This window comes from Chamaea fasciata, unplaced genomic scaffold, assembly GCF_029207755.1.
Source record: "Chamaea fasciata isolate MVZ Bird 193981 ecotype frontalis unplaced genomic scaffold, bChaFas1.0.hap1 SCAF_7, whole genome shotgun sequence".
In the NCBI taxonomy this organism is placed as follows: domain Eukaryota; kingdom Metazoa; phylum Chordata; class Aves; order Passeriformes; family Sylviidae; genus Chamaea; species Chamaea fasciata.
The window spans coordinates 21,922,057-21,937,758 of NW_027094092.1; the positions used below are offsets into that span (position 1 = coordinate 21,922,057).

The following is a 15,702-nucleotide window of genomic DNA, read 5'->3' on the forward strand; positions in this document are numbered from 1 at the left end:
GATGGCAGAATCTATTCTAAGGGAGAAATGCCAATAAAATGCAAAACACAGCCCTACTCTAGCATTTTCTTTGTGTGTCAGCTGCAATCAACTGAGATTGTTTGCTTTTGTGTTTTTTTTCTCCTTTATTCCTAAAAGGGTATGTTTTATAATTAAAAATCAAAACAAACAAACAATAAAACCTCAAACCCAGATTGAGTCATAAGTAAGGGCTAATGCAGTGGTGATAATAAAATGAGTAGCTTCCTACAATAAAATTTGTTTTTGTAATGAAAGAGCTTACAGGTGTTTTGTGTGCCTGTATATGCTGATTTCTTTTGTGTGTGGGTTTTTTTCCCATACTATTCAAATATTCAATGTTTTATTTTAAGCTATCAAGGTAATTTGGAATTAATGGAAATATCATGACATTTTGGTGCGTGCTGGTTTTAGTATTTTATTACCCACCTCCCATGTTCTCAAAAACTTTGTTGGAACATCTTTCAGATGTCAAAAGGGGTAGCAATTTATATTTCTTGTGTGATCTGTCTTGGTGTCAGTGACAATTATTCATAGGGTTAGTTGGGGCAGGGCAGAATTTGGCACAAGCAGAATTTTGATACTGTTTCAGGAAGGCAGAAGTTTTGGATTTAAATTGTATTTTAGGATGGTAGTAATTAGTAGTAGGAAAATTAATTGTTTTACACTAATTAAAATTTTGCCCAAGTTTGGATCAATGCTAAATTTGTCTCCCCTGTTAGAGGTGCTCTCTCTGCAACTGGGAGTCTTGTTTTAGGATTACTGCTCTGAGAATCCTTCAGTCAGCTTGTAGATGGATTGCTCAGAGTCACCATAAAGGCAGGAGTTTCCAGAGCAGTGAGGAGGTTTGGCAGGCGACTTTCGTCTTGGGGGTGTAGTTTTTTCAGTGTGAAAATGTCTGTGTAATCAGCAAAAAATAATTGGAGTCTTAAGTATTTTCTGTAGGTAATAACGTAGGAAACCTATGTTCACTAGTTCTGTCAGTGCTCTTGCTACTCCATATTTTTTTTTTGTCTTAAACTCAGCAGTTCAGTAAGACTACCTGAAATGTATTGGATAATATTTTGAATCTTGGCATAGGTGGTAAATTTAGTCAGCCTTGAGGAAGACAGGTGTTTTTTGCAGGGAGAGAAAGATGGTACGTGTACTGTAGTACTCTGTTTTAATGTTCTTTAGAGGCCATGGATGCTGCAGAGTGGTGAAGACATTTGTTTTATTTACTCTTGTGCTACTAGCTGGATGGGTTCACCAGATTCAGTGCACACACTACTTGACAGAGCCAAGTTATCCAGGTAGAATAAAAATAAACTGCCTACGCAAAGTATGGTCTCTGCTTCCCTGAGCCGTGCTTGGGGTGGAGGGGGTGGCAGCTGCTTCTGGGAGGAAGGGAGGCTTCCCTCGGTCTCTGGCTGTCTGGTGTCTGCATTCTCAGCCATCACGAATGTTTTCCTTTTGCAGATGACACGATTGGTGCTGCCCGGCATGCTGGAAAGGTGAGTCACTCTAACACTATCCAGACAAAGTCATCATTATTTATAGGGGAGAATCCTTTCTTGAAAAATTCATTATTGTGACTAATCAGCCTAGTCTCCATGTTTTAATGGCAGAGTAATGCTGGGTGAGTCACGCTGATGGTGCATGAATCATCAGACGGTGGAAGCCTTTTCCACTCGATTCCCTTTTTATTTTTCCTCTCCCTTCTCCACTGTTGTGGTGATTCCTTTTAGAACAGAATTAAAAAGCCCGTCTGACTCATCAGCACTAACTCAACAACCTGCTATTCTGAGGGGGTGGTTACAGTTCCTGGGAATAACCTTCTTAAGGCTATTTCTCTAAGTCATTGTAAGTAAAATGGATGCAAAGAATATGTTCTCATTATACAGTAGGAGGTATATTGAGGAAAGGCTGTGATCATTTGGAAAAGTAGAATTGGAGACCAACTCTTTAGAATAACACACCATTGTCAACAGGGAAGACATGTCCTGACTTCCCAGCTAGCTCCCAAGTGAAACCAAAAGGTTCGTGATTTCCATTTAGTCCCTGCAGGCTGTTTTCCAGCTGGTGTTGGCTCTGTTGGCTGTTTGCCATCTCTCTTGTGGTGCCAACCCTGCTTTGCTGGGGGTTGCCCTGGACCAGGCTTGAGCTGAGTGTTCACAATACTGGGGAAAACTGTAGAACCATGCAAACGAGTACGGCAGGAGGAGCCCGTGTATGGGACAAGCCTCCAAACCTAGCAATGATGATGAAAAAAAAAGTTTATTTTGTGTCATCCCACTGTCTGAGAATCTTCATTGCAGACCAGAATTCAGTTATTCAAGTGTTGCACAGATGCATAGATGTTCCATTTTTAAAACAAAGCTTTCTCCTGGGTGCAAACTGTCAGAGCTAGTGGTCAGTATGGGAGTCAGTGTCTAGCACATCAGGGTTGATGGTGAGCTAAGATTTTTTACATAGCCAATCAGGAGATATGAATAAGTTTATTTCATGTAAAGAGATTTGAATTACAAATAAAGACCCAAGACTAAGCTCTGGGGCAGGAGTGTAATATTTCCCAATGAAGCTGGAGAAGAGGGTGAGGATTATAGTACAGGGGTGACACACACTCAGGGCTTGTAGGTCAGAAGCTACTCCTTGTCCTTATCCTATTATTGATAGATAAAGGGACTTGGTTTTTGTAAAACCACTGTCCTGTGAAGGTGCCAGCATGACCGAAACCTGTATACTTTTGAGGGGATTTAATGTTGTTTCATTATTAGGTTTTGGAACTTAAAAACTCTTAACAATTTCTTGCCTCAGTTTCTTCTTTGTTTAAAGCAATATTGTAGCTATCTGTTAAGCAGAATTCTCTCTTCAGCGTCTCAGGACAGAACGATGTATACTCTACTTACAGAATATCCTGTATAGGTTTTTCTGTTACACATACACCCAGATAAGGTGATTTCAATGAAAGGCTGCAAACCAGGATCCTGCTGACTTCTGGTTCTGACTGCCCTTGAGCACAGATTGTCTTTCCTCTTACTTCTCTAACTGCATGACTACCTCAGGGATTCCAGGGATAAATGTTCAGGAAGCCTGGAAAGAAAAGGTTAATAGTGGTTAAAAAAATTAAGTACGCATCTTGAACTTTCTCCTGAATATAAGGAACCACTTTAAAAGATTGCTTTATTTGGTTTCTGTCTCAGGGAAAAAATATTTGGAAAAGCTTCCATTTTCTGTTTGATTTTTGTGGAGTTGGTTGGGTTTGCACAGAAGCAATGCCTGCAGCTGCCAACTCCTGCACAGTCATAGCTCACAAGCCGTTAATACCGCTAGGAGTCTGTAACCACAGAAGGACATGGATGTCCAGCAAATCCAAGGGCATGAATGAATTGGAGCTGGACTCAGCTGCTCTTTAGGTCAGCCATATATTTCTCACAAGGGACCACAGGCTAGAAAAAGGGCTCCAGGCTCTAAGAATAAGGCTAGGCTAAGAATCTCATTGTCATTCCTCACTTGTTCAAGGAGGAGAGCATGTTGAGTAGATAGATGTGACATAGTGTGTTAGAGCATCTTGCAGCTTGCTCTAGTGTGTACTTTTGTGTATTTGAATGTTGGTTTTATGACAATATATTGCAAGATAAATACAAAAATAGAGCATACTTTGCATGCTTTGCATCCAGGTCTGATAAGAGAAAACAAAGCTACATCTTGGTGTGCCTTTTACTTTTTATTTATAATAAACACAGCAACATTAGATGAAGGCTGCATCTGGTAATGGCATTTAGATTCTCTGCTGTGACTTCTCTCCTGTGCTCTGAACACTTAAAGTGACAATTTATTATCTGAAGCTTCCTATTACACTTTAATGAGCAGTTCCTGTATAAATACGCAGGCTACTGTCTGAGATGGGAAACTCGTGGAACTGAAAATCAAGGCTTGATGTCTTTGGGAACAAAAAAAAGCCACCACCACCAAAAATCAGTTGGCTGTTGCTAGACAAATACCAAACTATGGTATTTATTGCCAGGAAAGTAGCAAGTGCATAATTACATTACAGAAGAAGCTTGCTCTTTCCACTTGGCATGCAGCTGGAGCAGGCGCTGGTTGCCACAGCAACAGGGAGATGGCTAAATATAGCCTCCCTGGTGCTGGACCACTTAAGGTAGAATGACCGGGAGGTGTGAGGGCGTGGGCCTGGCTCTCTTCATCTTAACCAACTTTTTTGTTGGGTTTTGTTTTGGTTTTTTTCCCCATTAATGGCACAGTCTAATTAGATGGAGCCAAAATTTCTTTTTGCCACACTGATGCTTGAGTAATTCTTCAGATCCATCCCTAAAAACATTTATTCTGCAATTCTTCCAAGAAGCAGAATTGTAATTGGAGTAATTGAAAGTGTTCCCCCTACTCACATGCTTCTCAATTTCATTTTATCTGGAGATTTTAAGTTATGAGCTTTTAAGGCTAGGACTGTTTTCTTTAAAATGTAAAAATACAAACCACAAAACCCCCAGTGGCACTAACAGCTTCAAAGAGACCAATACACAGAGCTTCTGCAAGGGGCTGCTATTAATGTTTGGTATTTCCAGGAGGGTTTTCTTCACTGGGTCAAACCATTAATTCACTCCATCTAGGTGATGGTCACGACTCCTGCTAGAAAGTTGCAGCGTGGCCAGACGCTGCAAGACCTGTGCTGGCAGCCTGAATGTCAGCTTCTCTTCTAAAGCTTCAGTTTGTTTTAAAAGCATGAGGCTCGTGTTTATCCTTATCAATGCTTACCCTTCTTTGAATCCTGTTAAGCTTTTGTTCTCAGTTAAGTTTTGTGGCAAGTACTCCCTAGTCTGAATATGAGAAGAGCACTTTCTTTTATCGGATCTAAATTTCAGTCTTTCATTTAAATAAATGTCATCTTTCTTTTGTATTCTGAGAGGATAAATCAAGATCTTGATCTTTTTCGTCTGTTAGTTTGTGTACGCTTATCATGGCTGCTCTTAATAGTCTCTTAAATAACTAAATTAATCTATCAGGGTGGATTTTTTTTCTTCTCTTCCCCTTTCTTAAGTCATCAGTTTCTTAATGTTTCTCTTCTGTATCTGGAGGGATAAAGATGGTTTGTAGACTGTAATACAAGGTTTTAGTGGTGGAGGATCTGTCCCTGCCATTCCCAGCATCCTGTTGTTTGGCTGGTTTTGGTGACTGCTGCACAAAAGAGAAAACTCTTCGGTCAGGTTTTTCATGGAGAGGACAGTTGATTTAGAGTCCTGCAAGGTTTGTGATTAATTCACAGTTTTTTCTTCAGTATGCATTGTTGGTTATTGATGCACTCTTAATATTGATTTTTCATCTGCCATTCTGTAGTCTGTTCACACAGCAGCCTGAGCTTTTTAAAAAGTTCCTTACAGTATTCTCCAATCTGATATTCTCTTAAAAAATGCATAAATACTCATTTTACTGCTAATTTCTATTTGAGCTCATGAATAAATATCACAGTCACCACCTGTCTTGATATGAAAAACTTCTTACATCCACTGCTAACCTTTTGCTGTATGGAAAATTCCTGATTAATTTGTGATCTTATGCTTTCCATGCTACATATTTCGATCCATTTTACTACTTTATTTTACTAAACAAGCCTTGCAGGGAAGTCCTGAAAAACACAATGAACGTTGGCCAAGGTGCCTGAAATCCTGAATGACTGAAATTATTCTTTTCTGCCATGTTGGCCATCTCATTTCTCGTGACTAATCAGTCACAGTTTAACTCACACTTGTATCATGGCACAAGCCATGCTGGTTTGAATCTATTGTCGTGATTTCCAAAGCATTTATAGTGTTTTAATTTTTAACGGTGACTTAAATTACTGTTTGTTTTTAAGATGGTTACTTAAATGATTGTGGCAGCAGTGGTGTAGGGTGTACTTGGTTGAACAAATGCAATGGAAACTTGTGTGAGTCTGCAGGAGTTGAGCTGAGTGATGTCTACCTGCATGAGTGTTCTCACTGCACTGAGCATGGCATACTTATGCTATGTTCAAATAAACTAGCTTGAATTTCCAACAGGGTAAGCAGGAGTAGGGGTTTATCTTTCTATAGGCTATATTGGACTGTCTAGCAGCGCCTTCTAACAGAGTAATTGCCCTAATTTGCATGCAGCTTTTCAAATGAATTGTTTTTTCTACCTAGCACTAAATATATCTGGTTTTCTAGGTAGAACTACTCTCAGAAATAGATACGGCTCAAATCAGTCTGTATTGAGAAGTTAGGAGCCTTCCTGTCCTACCTGCTTGTGCTTTAGAACAGCTTGACAGAGCTGGGGGTTGCTAATTTTGGGTATCTTTACCAAAATATTATTGATTAATACCTTCACTGTTACTGTAATACAGCTGTAAGACAACTTTCATTTTCTCTGTTCATCCACTGAATATCTTCCATATTTATTAAAACACTTCTATATTTGAGCAGTAGATTCAGATGCTTGCTATCTTGAAGATCCGTTATGAAGTAATATTTAGAAGATGAAAGGAATTATCTAAGTGTAAATCATACAACAAAACTGTTGGCATTTCTGCAATCTTATCCCAAGGTTTAGAAACTCCTCTTGTACTTGTGCCAGCTTGACTCAATGGTTTTGCATTGTTCAGCTCATTGCGCATGTATGTATATGTGTATTTAAATACAACTTTGATTCTCTTGCTGTATTGACCTTGGAGTTGTTCCTGATTTATACCAGCTGCTTGGAGACTTCTAACTGTGCATAAAGTGACTTTCAATTCAGGATTTGATTGGGGTTTTTAAATGGATCTTAATCTCAGTTGCATTCTAAAGGAGTTTTTTTAGGCTTGCTGTAATTTTTGGAAACATGAAAGATGTTTCCTTTATTTCATGATAATATATCTTTGCTTCTTTTCAGATCAAAGGGGATAATCCTGAATATTGCATCAGCTTCGGGGATGTGTCCAACTCCACTGCTGACTCTTTACTCTGCAACTAAGGTAAGTGTTCCTTTCCACACTGAAATCAAGTGTTAAATATAAGGCAACACTTACAGGAATAAATGTTTTGGTGTCCATCTAGTGGTGCTTTCATGAACTAAAAGTACAGAGTTTCTGTCTCGAGTTTTTCCAATAGTGGAAGCTGGAAGGTTGAGAGAAAACTGAGTGCAAGGGTTTATTGACATGGAAATGACTATTTTATGTATTTCGTCATGCATTCCATTTTTACATGGAAAAGAAGTGTACCAAGCAAGCTTAGTGTAAAGTTGAGGAAGGGCATTGACTAAGTTTAACACATTCTTATTTTGGTTTTAAAACTTCTTTCCCCTAAATTCTGTGATGGATCTATGATCTATATTTCATCTCGAGTTCATCTGCTCTGGTTTCTCTTTGTGTCACTGGGACAGTTTCATCTTTTTGCAGCTGGTCTAATTTTTTTTCCCCCCAATGATACTTTGAGGAGATTCTAAAATGTTGCCCTAAAATATCTCCAGTGAACGCCATAAAGACAGAATGTGGATACCCAGCATGGAACTGAGGTATATGTGATAAAACAGAATGCAAGAGACATTTACACTGGTATTAAAGCAGTGTGGCACTACAGCTTTTTCAGGTATACCTGGTAATTATCTGGAATATTTTGAGCGTTCTCAGAGTCTAAGCAGAACTTTGACAGGATGAAGAAACCTTCAGTAGTGTCATTCATGTCAGAACAGACTCACATTTCCTCTAGACTCTCAGTAACATCTTCATATTCCCAGAAGGGAGTTGATGCACACTATTTTATTCATACTAATGGAGGAGATATTTAAGTTTAGAAGCCTGAAGTAGCTTTAGCTGATAAAATTTCCCCTTGAAATAGCTGTTTCCTGAGAAGGACAGTTCTTTGTTTTAATACAAATGGTCACTTTTGTTGTGGCACTGCTTTCAGCTTTATGGAATCAATTGAGCTTCTGATTTTAGGAACAGTATACCTTACGCTGCTTTGGTTAGTCTTTTTCACAATGGGAATCTGAAATAAACCTTCCACTCCCCTTAAAAAAATAAGCTACATGTTGAATAATCTGCCTGTTCTCAGTACTGCCCATCTTCTCCTACAGCAAGATTAGTAAGCATGAAAGTGACTCCCCTGATGTAGCTATAGAAAGACTGTATCTGCAGTTTCTAGGGGGTTTTTTTTCCTCCCCTCATCCATTTAAAGGGGATTTAAAGCATAATACCCTTCAGGTGTAAGTCAATGTCTTCAACTAATTATCAGGAGCAAATGCGGTCCAACTCTTTAACCTTCCTGTGGAGAACTCCCTAGTTTACGCTGAAATGAGACTCTTTTAAAGGAATCATAGTGCTGCATTTTGACAGGTTTACCTACCTGTGTTAATGTTAATGAGAAGTGAAATATGATTATATTATTTCCCACCTCACCTCTATGCCTTTACTGCTTGGATTTGTTATTAGGTATTTAGATATACAAGAAGAAACTTTTTAACATGAAATGGCTTATCTGCTTATTCGAGAAATGTTTACTTAGCATCCTTAAGACTTTCAGGTTCAAGGTTGTTGAAGGACTTGAGCTTGTGGAGGTAGAAAACGCAGCTTGTCTTGATACCACTTTTTCAAGAAGAAAAACTCCAAAGCTTATTTTTATACTGGAAGTTGCTTTCTCTTCTCATAAAAAATGAACATTTTCTTTATAGCAAGCTCTTTGCAACCAGTAGAAAAGACAGTCTTTTATACTTCATCTCCATATCTGGAGCATCAGGAACTTGTGTTATGGAGGAATACTTAGAAATTTGAATGATCAACGCACTTTCATTAACATAATACAGTTATTTTTAATGGATTATCAGTATACTCTGTGCACCTGCCTGCCGTGTTCAGAAGCTGCGCCAAACTATTTGGCATGTTCATGCAGGTACCTTACTGTTGAAAGAGGATGGTCAGAGGATTCACTTGAATAGTTGCTGCTAGGCCAGACTTTCAGTCATGTTCATGTTGAGTACTGAATTTTGTTATGAACTTACACACGGGGGAGAGGGAGAAAAAAAGAGCAGGTGAACAGCAGATAAGCTTTTTATGGTTTAAGGAGCCTTCTGCTAGCTTATACATGCAAGTTGAAGAAGAGTAAAAGGACCTACCTGCTACATAGGAAAATCCAGTTTTATTTCAGTCTTCCAAGTGTGCTCAGAAGAGTGTCTATAGAAATAGTCCAGTAGTGAAGGAGTGTCTCTGTTGCTTCTTATATAGGCTGGGATGGAATTCGGTGGGATGGCCTTGATAGGAAAAACACTGGCCAGTGCCAACTTTAAGTACTGGTTCCAGTTAGGGCTTGTGTTAAACGACTGGGGGCATGGTGACCAAAGGAAGACTGTAAAGGACATGCAGTACTAGAGCTTTGCTGCTTGGTTTGAATCTGATGTGAAGCAACTGCTTCTGAAATATTTGAAGTAATTTACTTAGTATTTATTTTAGCATCAAGCATGGATGGGATGGTTTAGTTCATTGACTTGAAGGTACTCTGTTCTTCCTACTTGGTTGTATCACTTCACTGAAACAAGAAACCACAGCAGAACTTGGTATTTTATATCAGCAGGATAAGGTGGAAACATGGTTTAGAAGAATTTGGGAAGTGGGAATCTGTGCTGGCGTGAACTGCTGAGTAGATTTTGATTCCTAGGACAATGTTTCCTGGCAGGCAAGGTTAAGGAGTTGGCTGTATCAGCTTTGAGAGCATCTGCAAGGCAGGTGCTAACATCCAACTTTTAAGCCGTTAAACTTCTTTCTTTGAACTTTTAGTCTTGTAATTTCTAAAACTTCCAGAAGTTTGGAAGAGAATCTGTGGAGGTGGATTTGAGGATTAGGAAGAACTGTCACCATAGGGTGGCGTTTTTTAGAAGTGTAAAGGCAGAGGACTAAGTGTTTAAACACTATGTTCTAAAAGCCACGCACAGGAGGAACCCAATTAAATCACTCTTAAAAATATCTAAGATGATGACATAAGTAGTGAACAATGAAGTCGTCTTTTCCTCTTTTAACTAGGCTTTATTTAACAAATGTAGTTCCTTTTTCTTCTAAATTAAAAACGGGTTTATTTGTTTAGATTGAGCCTTGCTTATGTAAAAATACTTCATAAGCATAGAGTTTCTATTTGAATGGTATTGCTCTTGTATGCAAAGTTTAATTGAAAACCTAGGGTTTTCACTTTGAAAACAGGAACTCCAAATGGTAATTCAAATACTCTTACACAGAACTGTTAAACTAGAGTTTCCATTGTAACGTGTAGCATGCTGCATGTTTCCTTCTTCTCTCTCCAGGCTTTTGTGGATTACTTCTCCCAAGGCCTCCATGCAGAATACAAGAGCAAGGGCATCATTGTGCAGGTGAGTAGTTTGTTTCATGTAAGTGTGGTTACCACAGCAACATTGGTGTCTTGGCAACAAAAAGGAATCAGCATATTCCCTTATTCATGACTGTGTGACACAGATTAAGGATAAAGATTTCCTTTGATCCCATTAGCAGCTTTCTTAAATTGCTCTGAAACCATGGGTCTTGAAGCAACAAAAGACATGGTTTGGTTTTGTGTGACTTTTTTTTTAGCTGATGGTGCTAATTGAACCTTTTTGGATAAAGTATTCCATAAAACTGCACAGTGCTGTAGAATACATCTTTATGAAGCTTCATCTACTGGAATACACTTGTGGAATGCATTTTTACAGGCATTCCATGGGTAACAGCTCGAACAACTGGAACAGTGGAATCCCTGCAGTGTCAGTGAATCAACTTCTAATCTAAGCATAGTTGAAGAATGAACAAAAGCATCAAAGATCCTTCATGTGTAACTGACTGATTTAATTTTCTGTATTGCTAAGGAGTCTTGCTTCATACCCCTTCTTACCTCCTCCCCATTGGTTTACCTTCCTTGATTTTAATTATTTTTGGTGTGGCACAAAAGCCAACCAAGCCAGTTTCTCACGGCTTTATAGGATTTTGCTTTAATATCACTTCTCACATACTCTTAAGTGTTTGCTTCCAAAGCTGACTTTCCAGCTTTGGTCACAAAAAGTGAACCTTCCATTGCTGATTAAAACTCTCCAGAGCAAGAATCAGTTTAATAAAGGTCCTACCTATACTGTAAAGACAACGGTACCTCTTTCTGGAGTTCAGTTAGGGATCTTACAAGCAGGGGTTAACTATGTCCATGCTTCTCATTCCTGTGTTCTGTGTGGTGGTTCTCAAAGCCATTTGAACTTCAAAGGCATTATGAAAGGTAAGGCAAAAAGTTGCCTGCTTTAAATGTGTTATCATCATACAGAAGAGCACAACTATTATTACTGGCTAATACTATAGGGAAGTTGTTACTAGATGAAGGCTATGTTACCCTTTTGATGTGCTAGATTATTTTTTCCTTTTAAATATATTCAGCAAAACAAGAACTTATCATCAGAAAATGTCCTGTTACATTTCCTGGGAATGGATTGCATTAAGAAAAAAGACAGTTTTTGGGTGAGCTATTCCCATACAGTCACCAACCCTTTATTGGGAACCTCCTGTAAACCTAGATTTAAACTTAATATTAAGTATCTGAAGGGATGCTGTATATTTTCGGATCTTTTGGCAGTGGAGAGGAAGGGGAGGGTGGATCCTGAAAGCATTCAAACTTCTTGACTTTAGTTTTACACTGGTAACATTACAACTTGGAGTACTGCTTTGAAAGCTTGACTTCTCCCCTGGGTTCTTGATTCTATGCCCTAGCACTCTGGGATGTACAGCTAAACCAGTGTGCAGCAATGAAGGGTGCATAAGAAGGTAGCATTCTGAACAGGTACAGGTTCAGCATACAGAGTCGTTGTGTGTGCTCTCAGTGGATTTAGCTGGAGTAACTTTCAGTGTTTCATGTCTCCTTGTTACTTTCTCTTCTCACAGGGCTTTAGCTCCAAACTCTCCTGCAGTGGGTCAGTGTTTACCACGTGGCAAGTTCCCCTTCTTGATTAATTCTACCTCCTCAGTGTCTTTCAAATTGTATTATTAGCAGATTTAGCTCCACTATCAGACAGCTGTTCTTCAATAATTTTCATCTACATGCAATGTGACTCTCTCTGTCTGTGATCACAGTCTCAAAATGAGTCTCAAGGAACTGGTAGAGTATTGCCCTTTCCTACATCAATATCAAGTCTTCTGGGTGGACTTCCTTCCTGCTGAAGTCTGTCTACAAACTGAGCCACGGGCTCCTTCGACACACAGCTTCACTGACAATAAAGATGGTGTGAATTTTTTGGGGTCTGTGTTGGGGTACCACATCTAACCTCTGTTTTCTGGTGTTTTCCTAGGCAAAGCTGCTCATAAGTTACTTTAGTGTGAGGGTGCTTAGGGACAGATGCTTGCATGAGAAGGAAGTGTTACGTCTTTGAGATGTGTTGTTTCTGTGTGCAGCTTTCTCCTCCTCCCCAGATTTGTCTAAATAGTACTCTTAGGAGTTTGAGAGGAGAATGAAGGAGGAGCAAGAACTGTTTGTTTATGACTATGGAGTACCTGTTGAGACTGAAAAGGTGAATAACCCAGTAAATCATGGGTACAGGCTAAAGGCATTAAGCACAGTATGAATGTACATAGTATAGGAATATCTAGCTTTTGGGTATAGGAAAGCTTGGAAAAGGGGTTTTGGTGTCTTACATCTTTAGGATTATAAACAAATGAAGAATTCAGTCTAACTTTCTGTATCTACAGTTATGTTTTCCTGTACAAAGCTTCACAGGTAGTGGTAAACTGTCTTTTTGTGACTGGTGTTGGCTAAGGATGCTGAATTCCTGACAGCACTGCTTTTTATCCCTTAAATGTAGTGAATAGTGAATTGCCATTGAGTTATATGGGTCTGATTATCAATAGCTGTCACAGCTTAACTTTGTTATGGTAATTTTGATGCAGTCCATGCCCTTGTCCTCTTGGTTCAGCCTAAGTCACTTTAAGCCACTAATGAATATTACACATACCTTCCTGTGAGGGCTAGCTGACCTATCTCCTTCAGCCCCTAAGGAAGATTGCATCCCTCTTAGTTTTTTTTAAGTACATCTCTATGACCTTCAGAAGCATTACACTTTTAATTCCAGACTTGCCCTTCCAGCTAGATAATCGTCATTGAAGCCAGTTAACTTTTGCCATGCAGTACCTGCAGAGTACCACTGTGTGAAAAGCAGAAACCAAGTGCTGGTGGGATTTTACCAGTTTCTTCATATCAGCCTCAAGTATGTCTCTTGCTCAAGTGGATTACCATCTGTGGAAGCTCAGTTTTGATAGTGTTTTTGTTGCAGTGCAGCCATCTTTGGATTAAAAATACACTCTTCTGACTGACAGGTCTGCTTAATTTTTCAGAAGCACCACAGTAATAGCATAGGTTAAAACTTTGTGTGTATTTACATGGGAGAGGAGGCAAAAGAGGAAGAAGATGACAATGACTTTTCTCAAGACTTTCAGAAAGATCTCTCCTTGAAAGATTTCTTCAGACTCCTATCAAATTTTTTTCTCTTTTAATATGTCTAGAAATACTGCTTGGTTCTTTGACCCTTTCTTTTACTCTCTTTTTAAACTTCAGTTAGTTATTGGCATTGTCCCTCTATACTTTGTTGCTATGCATAGCAAAAGCATAGCAGTAGAAACTTGCACTATCTGTTTTCTTTTATTGTATTCGCTACATAAAATACCAGACCACAAATTAATGAAAATGCTCATTTAAAAGGATTACCAGAAAGTTTTCTACCCTAACTTCCTGCTCTCCCAGCAGTTGGATTGCCTAGCAATTAGCGCAGTGGGATTGCTGCTGGCACTAGGTCAAGGGCTAATTGTGGCTTTATCCTGCCAAATCTTGGAAATCTTCAAGGGCAGAGGTGCTGTGAGCTCTGTGGACAGTCTGTTTGAATTTTATATTGCTCTCCTAGTAAAAAGGCTTTCTCCCTAACATCCAGACTGACAGTCCACAGCCAAAATTGACTGTTGTCCCTCTTGTCATTCCATCAGGTATTACCAAGAAGAGTTTGGCTCTTATCTTCATAGCTACCATTGAAATAATTTTAGGTAAGATGTCACCACCAGCTTCCTTTTCATAACACTGAACAGGCCCAGCTCTATCCCCAGGTATTCTTCACAAAAGTGTGCTGTCACTGAACTGATATCTAATGGCATTACCTTCCTTCGTCCAAAGCTTTTTAGCTTTGCTGTTTAGCTTTCTATACAGGTCACCTTAGGTTGATGTAACTCTTCCATTTCCCTTTTATGTTCCCCACTCTCCTTTTTCCCCACATTGGAAAGGGAAGGAAACTAACTTGTCAACATTGGAGAATTCAGGTCTTTTTACTTTTTTAAAAGTAAGGTTAAAAGGTGATAAAACTGTGTTGTTGATAAAGCTGTTCTGACTTTGGAGGACTTACGACTTGACTATTCAGGACTTGAGATCTGACTTCTTACATCTAAATAATATTCAAGAACCCAATTTTGAGTGTGAGCCAAGTTTAAGAAGCATCAGAGGTTTATAAGAAGTAGCAAATGTTTTAAGTGAGCAAGACACATTGTATTGACATAAGCTACTTTTAAGGCATGTTTTGAAACTGTAGTGCAGGCTAAGCTTTCCCTGACTAAGGAGAGTTATTTGCCCCCGTAGTGTGGGTTATATCTGAATGAAAAATGCTGAAAGGCTTTAAGCAGTGATTTTTTAAAAAAATTGTTATGCCTGTTTTAGATATAGTTCATGAATCTCTGAATTCCTTGTGGGAAGGAAGAAGGCGAGAAAACTAAATAGATTCAGCATGTCTCTTGATATCTATTAAAATAAGGTCCAGTTAATACAAAGATGGTAAATCTAATTTATCTGAAATTACGTACCTGTTGTTTTGTTTTCTGGGGTGCATCTGGGAGAAGAAAAATGTTGGAGTGTAATCCCATGTTTCTATGTGCCTTGAAGTCTGTGGATGAATCCAGCAGTGCTACCATATGTGTGCTTTTTGAAGTATCCTCATGCACAATTGTTTGCCCCTTCATGCTATCCAGTGGTGTAACTGGGTAATGCAGTTCACTTTTGAAGTCTGTTCTGAGCAGAGAAGGAGAATAAATCATATCTATTGCACCTTTCTTGGTGGGGATGTTGCAGATATAATTTGGTGGTGCATAAGCTTACAATTTTAACTTTTTGAAACGTCAAACTAGAGATTCAGCTTAGAAATGTAATCTTAAAAATAGATGCGGTTTACATTCTGGACCTGAAATGAGGTACCTATGCTGCTATGGTGGTAGAATGAGCAGTTTTCTTATCCAAGCATTTGTAGCTTTTGATGATTTTAAAGGCAATAGTAGCTGCTTTCCCTTCTGAAGTTTAGGTGCCCATGTTTTTCCTTCCCATTTGAATGTGGACTCATGTAGTATATTATTGAAAGTCCTATTTATCAACATAAGGGCACAGTTTTCATGTTCTCGGGTGACGGCATGAGCTGACATCCCAATGTTTCCTGTTTGTGGTGGTAAAATTTCGGTTGAAAAGTTCACAGCTATGGCATGGAGACACTCAATGACAACTGAAGGGGTCCTTTCCCTGCTATGCTGCTGAGAGCAGCAGCAGATGTTTCTGAGGTCAGGCACGTGTGGTCATTCTTTAAGAGACTAACATGAGGAAGCAGGTTTACAAACTGTAACTTGCCCAAATGTATCCTGGTTTTTGAGATGGTATTCTCATTTGGAGA

The 15,702-nt window shown here is 39.0% G+C and overlaps 1 protein-coding gene across 1 annotated transcript in view; it reads left to right on the forward strand.

The window, feature by feature from the left end:
• HSD17B12 (hydroxysteroid 17-beta dehydrogenase 12) overlaps window positions 1-15,702 on the forward strand; it is an 82,968-nt gene that overhangs the window by 64,053 nt on the left and 3,213 nt on the right. The window contains exons 7-9 of the mRNA XM_066187882.1: window positions 1,477-1,511; window positions 6,904-6,985; window positions 10,297-10,362. Coding sequence (XP_066043979.1) covers window positions 1,477-1,511; window positions 6,904-6,985; window positions 10,297-10,362 — 183 coding nt within the window. The remainder of the gene's footprint in view (window positions 1-1,476; window positions 1,512-6,903; window positions 6,986-10,296; window positions 10,363-15,702) is intronic.